General features: G+C 33.5%; 1 protein-coding gene across 1 annotated transcript in view; it reads left to right on the top strand.

Annotated features, from left to right (window-relative positions):
• Nucleotides 1–14,327, top strand: part of LOC136029464 (DNA-directed RNA polymerases I and III subunit RPAC1-like) — a 120,995-nt gene that overhangs the window by 88,329 nt on the left and 18,339 nt on the right. Inside the window, exon 8 of the mRNA XM_065707884.1 lies at nucleotides 8,641–8,760. Coding sequence (XP_065563956.1) covers nucleotides 8,641–8,760 — 120 coding nt within the window. The remainder of the gene's footprint in view (nucleotides 1–8,640; nucleotides 8,761–14,327) is intronic.

Genomic DNA, 14,327 nt, shown 5'->3' with positions numbered 1-14,327 from the left:
GCTGAGTTTATCATTCGGTTTTTCGCACTTGGGATTGCGGCAGGGAAATGGTATCATATGTACATCTTAAACTTTAAAAGTTCTCTGATTGCTAAAGAAATTAGAGTTTATCATTAGCTCCTTTCTAAGTTATGACGTTAGAAACTTGGCCTACGGCAAAAAAGTCAACTTCTGAACTGAAACAGATACATTTTTTTCGACGGCAGTCGATAGCTCTTGATGAGCTGACCAGAGCATATCTATTATGATATTATGATATGATATGATATCTATTATGATCTGATCATAGCTATCCATTTTTGGGTAGAAAAATTCCTTCATGAGATATACCAGTTTGAAAGTTTAAAGGCGTTGACAACTTCAGTAGTAAGGTACACACTGAAACCAAAAATAGGCCGATAAAGAAATGATATAAGATGTGCCTCTTAAACTTTAAAAGTTCTCTCATAGTTAAAGAAATTAGAGTTTATCCTTTGCTTCTTTCTAAATGATGACGTTAGAAACTTGGCCTACGGAAAAAAGTCAACTTTTTAACTAAGACAGATAGATATTTTTTTTAGATGGCAGTCGGTAGCTCTTGATAAGCTGATCAACGCATAGGACATCAAGTTTTTGATAATAAAAATTTCTTCATGAGATATATCAGTTTGAAAGTTTAAAGGGGTTGACAACTACAGTAGTAAGGTACACACGGAAACCAAAAATAGGCCGATACCAATTGCGAGACATATAGGGGAGTTTTAAGCAACAATCGGCTGTTAAGCTCATAATAATCTTTGGTAATGAGGGGTTCGCAGCTTCTGCTAGTTGGTGTACCTATTATTTTTTCTGGTGTATTTAATGGTAAGACCGATTTGGCTCCAGTGGTAAGACATGTAGGGGACTTTTAAGTAATAATCCGCTGCTAGGCTACAATCATCTTCAGCGATGAGGGGTTTGCAACTTTTTCTAGTTGAAACGAGGGGTTTGCAACTTTTTTTAGTTGGAACGAGGGGTTTGCAACTTTTGCGAGTTGGTGTACCTCGTATTTATTTTAAGATTCTTACAGATTAATAAATTCAGCATTTGATCGAAGCGAGGAAACAAAACCAAGGTGTTTTGTTGAGGTGTTTGTGAACCAAACACCTCACGTTGCCCATGCAATGTAGATCTAGTTTTGTCTCTCAATATGTTTTTCTGTCTTAACTTATATATATTCATAAGCCGAAACCCTACCAAGAAATTTAATATTCTTTTGTAATTCGCTGCTCTGCCTAGTAAGTAGCTGTTCAGGTATTGACCGCTATTTTCTCGTAAACCTCTTTTCTTACAAAAGTTTTAATTTTTATTTTTAGGCTCCGTGTCCAAAGGTGGTAGTATCTTAAAAAAAAGTAAGTAAAAAAAACAAACAATATTTAATGTCTCCTGATATCACTATGATGACGAAGACCACACTGCCTTTCCATAATACAAATACAGAAGAGAGAATATTGAGGACTTTTTTCCCAAGACATTGAACTTTATAGTTCACTGTCTTGGACAACGACCTCCTGTAAACATGTACTCTGAAATAGGTTGTAATATAATCCTTGACTTATCTTTGAAGGACTCTTTTTTTGGAAACGTTTTTGAAAATTAATCTTGCTTAAAAGAAGGTTCATGACAGTGATTTCCAGCTGCCTTTATCACATTAAAAAAGAAGAAAAATTACTTTTTTAGATGATTGAATGTTCTTAGTTTAATTAAAAACTTTATAAAAAGTTACATGAATTATTATTCAAAGAAAATTGTTTGTGGCTTAGCTGAAAGCTTCAATTTCAATCTTTAACAGCTAAATAACTCTGCAAAAAAAAAAAATTCAGATCGAAGTAAAGTGTGAATTTAAAACGTCAAACGAAGAAGAATCATTGCTCCTCAGCCTATGCAACATGTGACGACAAAATAGTGCGAATAAACTCACTGATGATATTTTCCTATGTTTGTAGGATTATACAAAACCAGCACTTTTACTGAAAATAAAAAAACTCGCACATACAATGCAAGAATGCTTTATTTTTATACAATGAAAAATATCTTCAAGAGATTTAAGCTTCAATTGTACGAAAAATCCTGTATTGTTTTGTGTTTTCAGTAAATCTTTAGTTTTACATAATCCCAAAAGCACAGCGAAGTATCATCTGTGGGTTTACTTGCATTAGTGTCATAGTTATATGTTGTATAGGCTATGATGCAAACACCTGTGTTCATTTTAAGTTTCAACGCTGCTCTTTACTTCCATCAGAAAAACTTTGGTTTTTCAAAATTAATTTTTACTCATTTATAGTATAAAAAAGTTTAACAGAACAATAAAAAACTTAAATATTATTATTTGTAGCAGCTCGAAAGAAGTAAGATTGCACAAAATTAAATTTGTTTCTATACTGAAGGTCGATATTCTTAAATATGTTTTATTGCCATATTATCTCTGTGGCGCGCGTGTGAGGGAAAATTTAAGCCTCTTTTTGCCGTTCAATCGTTCAGTAACCAAGTTTTAGCCACAAACAATAGTTAGCTAACTGTATTCGCTAAGTTCTTCTGACAATACAAAAAAAGCTCTAAAAAGATAAATCGTAGTCAGCTATGTTTACCTCTTCTGGAAGATATTTGTAAAGACCAACAAAAGAATTGGCTAACTGAGAAACGTTTACTGTAATGGATTCTCTACCAACGTCTGTAGCATATAAACGGGTCATCCTGCTTAGGTGTATTACCAGTATTTAGTTGTTTTGCCTCAAATTATGTGTCAGTGATTCGTTATATTATATTTAATTCTGTATTTAAAAAAAAAGACTAATAATAGGGCAAATACACAAGAACCCATGATTGCACAACTTCTACAATTGAATTTATAATTTGATATTTAAAATTTTTGTAATTCAATTTATGTAAAAAATAGATCTAATGGAGAAAAAACCATTTCATATTCAGGTTCAGTATAGTTAAAATAAAGGTTCAGGTTCAGTATAGTTAAAAATAAGTTCTAAAGTCCAAGGGAGCCTTTTTTTTTCTGCTATAGTTTCGGTAATAGTAACAATAAACTTTTACAATCTTTTGGTTTTACACTGAAGCAAAAAGTGGCCCATTAGCCGTCTCAATGATTTTCCTGTTGCCTCCTATTACCGGAAAGAAACAGGACGCATCATTGTATTTCACGCAAAACACTATTATCTTTGTTTTGCAAGGTGGGGGATACTACACCTCAAAATTTCCTCCAAGGAGTTTCAAAGATAAGTTTTGCAATGGTTTTGTGTATGTTTCCGATCCTGTCCCAATTAGGAGCTGACATCCAGAAATAATTGTTGGTGTCTGTGGCACCTCCAACTTGAAACGTCAAAATTGTCTGCTTTATTTTAAAACATGTTTTTTATAACCTGGATGTCGTTTTTGATTATTATTAATTATATTAGTCACCGTTAAATTGACCCTTAAAATCGGGTGGCCCTGTAAAGTTTTACATTAAATCTTATATCTCATGAAGTCTAACTAATATTTTTGTCAACTTTTTACTCAAGGGCTGAAATATTTTGGTTCTATTTTTGATGACTAATCGATGCATCTATAGGGTATCATTTGTAAATCTAATAACTTCCTTGTGTCTTTTTCTCAACAAATGTTCCTCGGATACTTAGATATTATTTATTTTCCCATCCGACTTTTTTTTTCTGTATGTAATTCTCTCACCGCACTGTTTACGTAGAGGGCGTTCTAACTCTTCAACTATGATAGTTAATTATAGTTGACTTGACTTCAGTCAATCCAACTATAATTATGATAATGTCTTAATGTTGAAAGTTTGAATTTTTTTCAAATGGAGTTTTCTTATTAAACTTTGTATTTTGCTAAATTTGTTTTTATTGTAGGCTATTCTACAATTTTATGTTTTTAATATTGAATTTGACAATGGTCTTTTCTTCGCTATTAAATAAAAAAAAACAAGTTTTTTCAACTGAAAGTAAGGAGCGACATTAAAACTTAAAACGAACAGAAATTACTTCGTATATGAAATGGGCTGCTTCCTCATCAACGCCCCGCTCTTTACGCTAAAGTTTGACTCTTTCTCTCAACTCTTCTTTTTAAAGCAGTAAAAAACGGGGGTGTTTCCCCCTATTTTCTAAAATAAAACAAATTTTCTCAGGCTCTTAACTTTTGGTGCGTAAGACTAAACTTGATGAAACTTATATATTTAAAATAAGCATTAAAATGTGATTCTTTTGATGTAGCTATTGGTATCAAAATTCCATTTTATAGAGCTTTGGTTTCTATTGAGCCGAGTCGCTCCTTACTACAGTTCGTTACCACGAACTGTTTGATAAATAACATAGATGTGTAATTACTGCCATGCCACCTATAATTGTATGTTTGTTCTCTTATTAACCTCGTTTTATATAAGAGAAAAATTATTTCTAGACATACTTTTAGAATAGGCCGAAAGTTTGCTTTATTCCGATAATGGAGTTTTCAGTCTGTCAGACACAGTTCTCAGAGGAGCTGAAATCGAGTCTTTTTCTTCTTTAAGTATGTAACCCTTGGCTGATACAGAAAAATAATTGCCGCGATATACAGTATTTGTCAGTCACACCAGTGAGCAATTCTACTTGTTGTTTTATTCGCATAGGATTTTCAAGTCGCTCGAAGTTGAAAGGGAAAATATTCGAAGTTGAAAGCGCGTGGCTGAATTGGATCCGATCAATATTTTCCTCCCTTTCTTTCAGGACTAAAACTGCATTCTTGTGTCCCCTTTCCCTCTTTTAGTAAATCATATTGTTGAACTGAACAGTCGTTATCAGCTTCACAGTCAAATCATTTCTAGTACTATTTTTGTCCTCCATTTGCTCAGGTGTCCGATATTATTTGAATTTTTTTTATCAGGATAAATTTCTTGTCAAAGCAATTAAAATCTTAAAAATTGGAAGTTAAATTGCTGTGATGAGTGAATCCTGTGTGAAATTTGTGTAAGAACATCTTTCTCGAAAATTCTGAAATCCAGAATAAAAACTCCCAACTTCCTTAAGTGACTAACTGACTCTACTCAGTGTCAAGGGTTACGGAGAGGCAACCAGAGTTCAAGACTTTAAGAGTAAAACTGTTTGAGTTGCTGTTAGCGCGGAAAGTAAAATGCTTGGAGTTGAGTGTAGTTCAACTGCCAAACAGTTCGTTGTAACGAACTGTAGTGGGGAGCGACCCGGCTCAATAGTATACATAACTCAAAAAAATGGAATTTCGATACTAATAGATACGTCAAAAGAATGGGATTTACATGCTGATTTTAGATATATAAGTTTAATCAAATTTGGTGTTACCCATCAAAAGTTACGAACCTGAGAAAATCTGCCTTATTTTGGAAAATAGGGGGAAACACCCCCAAAAGTCAAAGAATCTTAACAAAATCACACCATCAGATTCAGTGTATCAGAGAATTCTAGTGTAGAATTTTGAAGCTCCTATCTGCAAGAAGTGAAATTTCGTATTTTTTGCCAGAAGACCAATCACGGGTGCTTGTTTATTTGTTTTTTTTTTGTTTTTTTTTTCAGGGGTGATTGTATCGACCCAGCGGTGTTAGAATGTCGTGAGAGGGCTCATTCTAACGGAAATTAAACGTTCTAGTGCCCTTTTAAGTGACCAAAAAAATTGGAGGGCACCTAGGGCCCCTCCCACGCTCAGTTTTCCCGAAGTCAATGGATCAAAAATTTGAGATAATTATTTTGTTTAACAATGTCCAAAAACCTAATAAGAATGTCTTTAGGGACGACTTACTCCACCACAGTCCAAGGGGGAGGGGCTGTAAGTTACAAAATTTGACCAGTGTTTAAGTATAGTAATGGTTATTAGAAAGTGTACAGACGTTCTCAGGGGGAAAGTTTTTGGTTGGAAGGGGGGTTGAGGGGAGGGGGTCACGTTGGAGGACCTTTCCATGGAGGAATTTGTCATGGAGGAAGATAATCTCCATGAAGGGGGCTCAGAATATTCTAGCACTATTAAAAAAACAATGAAAAAATAAATATGGAAAAATTTTGTCAACTGAAAGTAAGAAGCAGCATTATAACTTATAATGTACAGAAATTATTATGCATATGTGAGATTCATCTCCTCCTAAATACCTCGCTCTTTATGCTAAAGTGTTTTTAGTAATTTCAACTATTTATTCTACGGCCTTTGTGATTCAGGGGTCATTCTTAAAGAATTGGGACGAAATTTAAGCTTTAGTTTGAAGAGCGAGGTTTTAACGAGGGAGCAAACCCCCTCATATGCGTAATAAAAATATACAAACATAGAAGTTCGTTACGTAAGTAAATTCGTAAGCTACGTATATTTTCTACTAATAAAAACGTTCGTAAAAACTTAAAAGTTTTAGTTGGCTTGTTAAGTAACCAAAAGATTGGAGGGCAACTAGGCCTCCTCCTCCACCTTTTCTCAAAATCTCCTGATCAAAACTAAGAGAAAGCTATTTAGCGAAAAAAAAATATATGCAAATTGCGTTTTAATTATTCATTTGCGGACAGCCAAAATCAAAACTGTATTAATTCAAAAACGTTCAGAAATTAAATGAAAAAACAAGTTTTTTAACTGAAAGTAATGAGTGACATTAAAACTTAAAACGAACAGAAATTATTCCGTATATTAAAGGGGCTTTTCCCTCCTAACGTCCCCTCTTTACACTGAAGTTTTTTTTTAACTGTTTTAAAAAGTAAAGTTGAGAGAAAGTCAAACTTTAGCGGAAAGAGCTGGGTGTTGAGGAGGGAAAAACCCCTTTAATATACGGAGTAATTTCTGTTTGTTTCAAGTTCTAATGTCGCTCCTTACTTTCAGGTAAAAAACTTGTTTTTTTCATTTAATACTAAATTAAGTCCAATGCCCAAATCTACTCTTGGGATTGTTTTCTATTATTTTGGAATAAATTGATTTAAAAAGACCTTTCCGAAAAAGAAGTTTTTCAAAGAAAGTAAAGAGCCATATTAGACCAGCAGAAATAAAGTCCTATGATAATTCAAACTCAAAACGACCAGAAATTAAAATAAACGATCATATCAATCGTAAAGTTAACAGATACTGCTGTAGATGAATAAATAAGGAAAAATTAAATTGAATATTCAAACAAAACAGAAAACGGTCAAAAATCACATCTAACAGGAGTTTGGCTACTGCCACCTTCCCTTTAATCGTAAGAGTTCTAAGGCCTATTACGTCCTTTGCGTTCCACTGAAATCTATACGTATTTTGAACAGCGTGGCTCTGTTTTTCCAACCATGTCGAATAAAAAATAAATGCCTAACAATTCAAGGTAGTTCTAGTGTTCTATCTTCAAGATAGAACACTATTCGTTGTATTCAAGATATGCAGCTGTACAAAAATTCAACGCTATTTTTTTTATACTTCAAAGCTATGAATATAAAAAAATGTTTTAAATATAGTTTGTTTTCAGTAAAGCACAAATGAGGGATTAGGGGCATCTAAAAGGGCAAGATGGGGGCTGGTTGCCCTCCAATCACTCTTCAAAATCCCCCTCAACGTGCCATGGAAGTTTAAGCTTAATACCCTCAGCTGTTCCTTAAATATTGCTGATAAGCGCTTTTTCTTCTAATATTAAGAACATATGAAAAATTTAATATGAAGAAAGAACCGCGCTGATAAGCGCGGTTCTTCTAAATATGAAATTTCATTAAGATCCGATCACTCGTTCGTAAGTTTAAAATACCTCATTTTTTCAAATTTTTCCGAATTTACCTCCTCTCCCCAACTCCCTCAAAGAGAGTGTATCCGTTCCGATTTTGTCAATCACATATCTATGACTTGAGCTTATTTTTCCCACCAAGTTTCATCCCGATCTCTCCGCTCTAAGCGTTTTCCAAGATTTCAGGTTTCCCTCTCCCAACTCCCCCAATGTCACCGTTTCTGATCTGGATTTAAAATAAGAGCTTTGAGACACAATATTCTTCTAAATATCAAATTTCTTTAAGATCTGATCACCCGTTCGTAACTTAAAAATACTTCATTTTTTTCTAATTTTTCCGAATTAAACGTCCCCCACTCCCCCAAGATTGTCAAATCGGGAAAAGGAATATTTCAAATATAATTTGGTCTGGTCTGGTCTCTGATACGCCCGTCAAATTTCATCGTCCTAGCTTATCTGGAAGTGCCCAAACAAGCAAAACCGGGACTGATAGACCGACAGAAATTGCGATCGCTATATGTCACTTGGCAAATATTAAGTGCCATAAAAAAATTATATGTTGGGCAAAATGGATGACTTATGGCCCTTGCCCAGGGGCTGTGGTGGGTTTAGTGAACCCTGGGTCATAGTTATTTGACCAAACTATTTTGAACAAAATAGCTATCTCAAAACTGTGATAGAATGTATTTCGGGGGAAAAGGGCGTGGGGGATGGTTACGTTCCCATTACTTTTGAATCTTCAAAGGGCACTGTAACTTTCGATTTCAAATCGAATGAGCCTCCCCCGAAGATTATGCGATCACTACTTCCATATGTACTGCCTCTGAAAAAAAAATTAATGTAATTGAAGCCTTATGACTCTTTACTATATGCAACGCTCTACCGTTGGCTCTGACTGTAGAGCCATCTATTTATAACTATGTTTTTTTTGTTTATTTTATTTTTATTTTCAGAGGGTTTCAGTCTTGTCAAAGTTGCAAATCCAAGACTTGATAAATATTCCAGGAACATTTTCAAGCATGAAGAATTAAAGGACAAAGTTGAAATGCGGATTAAGAAGGACCATCAGATGTGTAAGTAAATTTTATAAGCTGAAGATTGGGAAGTGTCTGATAGGACAATTTTATTTTATTTTATTTTTTTATCCGTGCTCTGTAGTAAGGTATGCAAAAAAAAATTATGTCTTTTCTAATTTCGGACAAAATCAGAATTTCGGACAAAATCCCTTCATATTCTGGTCAAGACATATATTTTATTTCATGGGTAAAGGGTCTCAATTTAAAAAAAAAAAATTGGATATGGTTTCTGGAATCTCAAATGGTAACCCCGACAGGTTCGGAATATCAAGGATTTTTTTCCCGCATTTGGGACACCTAGAAATGACGTGAAATATAGAAGAAAACTAGCGCATCTTCTTAATTGTTAGTTAGGGACATCTTTTTACTTTTGTTCAAATACAAATTCCGATTATTAGACACTTTTAGATACTTTTAATTTCTAACATATGGTATTTCTTTTTTCTATTTTCTCTCTTTTACGAAGGACAATGTGATCATAAGGAATCATAAAAAAAAATCTTACTGAACTAGGCTGACATTTTTTTTAAGGAAAAAAAAATGTCTTTTCAAGTTCTGTGACCCTTATGGTTTGTGTACAGACTTCATTAATTTATCAATTCGGTAAATTCTTCAGTCACGAATACTATGAATTTTTTCTTGTTTAGCTCATCTGTGAATATAACCTTCAAATGTTATCCAATGTTCTGTATGATTCCTTACTGACGGTCACCTTAAGGGTTATTCTTACCGTGTAAATTGCCAAATAGGGTAACAGGTGGTATACAACTTGTTTATATGCACATTTGTGAGTATAACCTTCAGTTAATTATTTGTTTAAGTAATTTAAACTTTTTGATTTTATATGTTATTAAAATAATAGTAACATATTTAATAATTATAAATATCAAAATCCATGGTAACAAACTATAAGCAAGGAATGACACTGCCCAGTAGCAACCAAAACTCTAAAAAATAGAAATTTTGGTAGCAATAGATAAAACAAAAGAGTCTACCTTAGTTCTGTCCAAAGATGGATGGATGGATGGATGGTAAACTATCTATCAACAAGTAAAAATGACATTATTTTTATACAACCCTGAAAAAGGTTTATTACAGCTTTGCCTATGACTCAGATTATCCGTCTTGGCTTTTTCTCCAACTAGCCTTGGCTTGATGGTAACGTTGATTTTTATATTTATTTTGAAATTAGGTTACCCAGTCCGTTGATTTTTAGATTTATTTTGAATTTAAGCTAGGTTAGATCACACTTGCCTTGAGTCTCAGCCGAGCTCTCATCCGCCTAGAGTCTCAGATTATGTTAGGGTTCACCTGGCTAGAGTCTAGGGCTAGTGACTCACTTTATAATCTCAGACAGTAAGGTGTCCTTTTTATGCTGATTCCAAATATAAAATATTCACTAAGTCCAGTGTTATTCATCAAAAATTACGAGCCTGGGAAAACTTGCCTCATTTTCTAAAAGGGGTGAGGGGAAAATCTCCCAAAAGTCAAGGAATCTTATTAAAAAATTTCACTATCATGCTGTGTGTCAGAAAACTTTACTGTAAAGTTTTCAAGCTCTCATTTCCAAAAAAGTGTAATTTTTTTCCAGGAAAAGAACACGATTGCGTGTTTATTTATTTATTTTTTCATACCGAAGGGGTGATCGTATCGAAGCAATAGTTCTACAAGATTGGAAAAGGGCTCTTTTGAACGAAAATTAGAAGTTATAGTGCCCTTTCTGCGTAACCAAAAATATTGGAGGGCAATTAGCCCCCCTCTCGTACTTTTTTCTCCCAATAGCGTCCAATCAAGTTTAGTGTTATCCATGAAGAGATACGAGCCTGGGGAAACTTGCCTGATTTTCGAAATCCGGCAAGATTCTCGACACAGACTGAACTAGGCAGACAGTTTTTTTAAGAAAAAAAATATTGTCTTTTCAACTTTTGTGACCTTTATGGTTTTTGTACAAACTTCATTAATTTATCGATTTGGTAAATTCTTCAGTCACGAATACTATCAATATTTTTTGTTTATCATATTTGTGAGTATAACATTCAAATGTTATCCACTGTTCTGTATGATTCCTTACGAAATATCAATTTTGAAATATATCTTTACTGAGGGTCACCTTAATGGTTATTCTTAACTTACATACTGCCAAATAAGGTAACAGACGGCTTATAACTTGTTTATATGCACATTTGTGAGCATAACCTTCAAATTATTATTAATTTAAATAACTTAAAATTATTGGTTTAACAAGCATATCACGTGTTTAGTTGTGATTCATAACGCATTATTTTATATTTTTGTACAACTCGAGATTTACTACCCAAGTTTTTCCGTGCAAGTTGAAGAAACTGTTTATGTTAGGTTACTTCGTTTGTCATTGTTTCTCAGTCTTGCTTGCAAGGTCGTGTTCAGGGGGAGGGGGTTAGGGGTTTCGATCCCCCCCCCCAAATGTTTGTAGGACTCGTAAAAACCTAAAAAAATGAATACAATTTTTTTGACACGTATTTAAAAGTTTTTTTGTCCCCCCCCCCGAAAAAAAGGGAATCTGGATACATTCTCGCTTGGCTGCAGAATAATTTGAAAACAGCTTGTGATCTCATGATTGTTTTGGCCGAAAATGTGTTCTTATATAATATTTTGTATATATATATATATATATATATATATATATATATATATATATATATATATATATATATATATATATATATATATATATATATATATATATATATATATATATATATATATATATATATATATATATATAAATATATAATGTATTACATGCTCTAATATATTATATTTTTCGTATATTTTACTTTGAAATGAAAGGGTTCCTACGGTGAAAGGGAAGGGGGACTTCAGAAATTGTTTACGAAAAGACTCAGGTAAACCAAGAAAAAAAATTATAATCTATACATGGTATTACTTATTGTAAATATTAACAAGAGAGTATAAAATCTATACATGAAAATGAAAATCTTTATAAAAATAGTTTTTGTCTCTGCAAATTTATTTAAGAAATTTGTCTGATTCATGAAACTAAATACCATTGTTGAGAAATGTTCGTTAAGGCTAATGGTAAATATTCGCTATGCAAATTTTGGTATGCCATTTCTTGCAGTCCTGCAGCTTTAATTTTTAACTTTAATTTTACTATCATTCTTTAGGAGAGACTTTATCTATCTATAAAATTACGTTTCGAACTTGCTTAGTATTTTCTAAGGTAAAAAAATACGTTGGAAAGGGTTCAGAAACACAGAAAAATAGAAAAATGTTACTATTTCTTAAGCCCGTTTACATAATTTTCTAAATAAATAATTTTTTAGACTAAAATAATTTTTGAGACTAACACACTGGCTAATCATGACAAGATGAAAGAACCGTAAAGAAGAGAGAAAGAAAAATAATAACAGCCAGTGAACAAAGCGATGAGAAATATGAAAATATTTTGGTCAAGACCTCCGCTTCGTCTTCTTCAGTGCAAATAACAAAAAAAAAAAAAAAAATACCGATAAAAATCCAAAGGGTAAAATAAAAACCAAACCTTAAAACAAACACTAACCCTAAAATAAGAAAGACCCTTTCAAAGCAACATTTAAAGGGTGAGTGAATAAAAATACAAATATGATTGGCGTTTCAAAATTTCATTTTATACATGCGTATAAAGTATTCTTAAAGAGAGATTGCTTACTAGGGATGATATTATCAGAGATTCTATTAAGTTACAAAATATGGGTTTGTGTATGGATATAAGAACGATCGAAAGTTTCTTATCACCGACCAACTGTTTCCCTTATCGAAAAACTAAAAATCCTAGATATTAAAAAGTTACAATTTTGACCTGTTTCGATGCTATTTCTATGTATACATCTTGTGGTATTAGAAAATGTGAACTAGATCTTAAGAAAATTAGAAGAAAATATTGACCGAATGGACTACAAAGACTTGAGAATCGAAATTATTTGCGTCTAGTTTGGCTTTGCTAAAGTCGTTCCTTATATTTCCAATCCAGTAACCAATTATGGGTATACCGATGGCCACAAGCCTTTCACCTTTTTTGGTCACTTTTTACATGGAATTAATTGAAACCTACGCTTTGAAGACATTTCCTCTGAAACGCCGTTTCTGGGGCCGGTTTATGAATGACGTTTTTTCTGTGTTTGATCATGGAGATGCTTCTCTTAACCCCTTTTTGACTCATCTTAACATTTTGGATTCCATCGTTCTGTTCACCCTACTGCTAGAATATAATCATACACTGGCTTTTCAAGACCTTATAATTTTCAATAAGTCTCTCAGCCTTGAGTTTTCGATTTATAGAAAGCCTACACATAACGACAGTTATTTCAATCAATCTCCTTGCGTAAAAAGAGGAGTAGTTATATCTTTGGTTGATCTAATAATAATATAATGCTCAGACGCACACATAGTTCCAGAACTTAACTATCTTCAGGACATTTTATTTTGCAATGGTTATCCCATGAAATTACTCGAATTCATCATAGAAAAAGTAAAAAAAAGTCAGAAAATGATGTATCAACTCTAAAGCCACCAATAGATATCGTCACTTTTTCGTAATAAGAAAATTTGTCTGTTCTACCCTATGTTCCCAAATTGAGTGACAAACTGTGAAGAATTTTGAATAATCATAACTTTAATGCCACTGAAAAATTCAAATAAAATACAGAGTTTTTTCAACAGCAGCAAGGATAAAACCAGCTACATTTTGGGTAGCGGTGTTTATAGGGCTCCTGGCGTTTATAAGGACACAACAACAATTGGGGAAAAGATTGTAGGAACATAGGTGCTTAATCGACAAAGCCATGGAGCTACGCCAAAGGCCTGAGACCTTTTATTCTGCCTTGGCTCATCACACCTATGACAACCAACATCATTTCGTTATGTTGCGAGAGCAACACTTTGGTTTTGTCGTGTGTTTTTTTTCCTAGCACCCCGATTTCAGCTTGTTTCTAGAAAGTGGTAAGGGTTTAACCTCTGTTGTTTTTACAGAAAGTATGGACCTTAGGCTGGATTGATGAATATGACTTTGCATTTTGGAAAGCTTCGTTTAACCCTTTCCCGAGGTCCAAAAATCTATTGATTCTACCCATTTCTGTTCGTGATTTCAGCTTCGGTTTTTTACACTTGGGATTTCGGTAGAGAAATGGTATCAGATGTGCCTCTTAAACTTTAAAAGTCCTCTCATTGCTAAAGAAATTAGAGTTTATCCTTTGCTCCTTTCTAAGTGATGACGTTAGTAACTTGGCCTACGGCAAAAAAGTCAACTTTTGAACTAAGACAGATAGATTTTTTTTCGACGGCTGTCGATAGCTCTTGATGAGCTGATTAAAGTACATGTTATCCATGCTTTGGTAGAAAAACTCCGTCATGAGATATACCAGTTTGAAAGTTTCAAGGGGTTGACAACTTCAGTAGTAAGGTGCACACTTAAACCAAAAATAGACCGACACCAATTGTGAGACATATAGGGAAGTTTTAAGCAACAGTCGGCTGTTAGCTCACAATGATGTTTGGCAATGAGGGGTTGGCAACTTTTGCCAGTT

The sequence above is a fragment of the Artemia franciscana genome, chromosome 7 (assembly GCF_032884065.1).
Source record: "Artemia franciscana chromosome 7, ASM3288406v1, whole genome shotgun sequence".
Classification (NCBI taxonomy): Eukaryota; Metazoa; Arthropoda; class Branchiopoda; order Anostraca; family Artemiidae; genus Artemia; species Artemia franciscana.
This window is presented reverse-complemented; position numbering and strand designations above follow the sequence as displayed.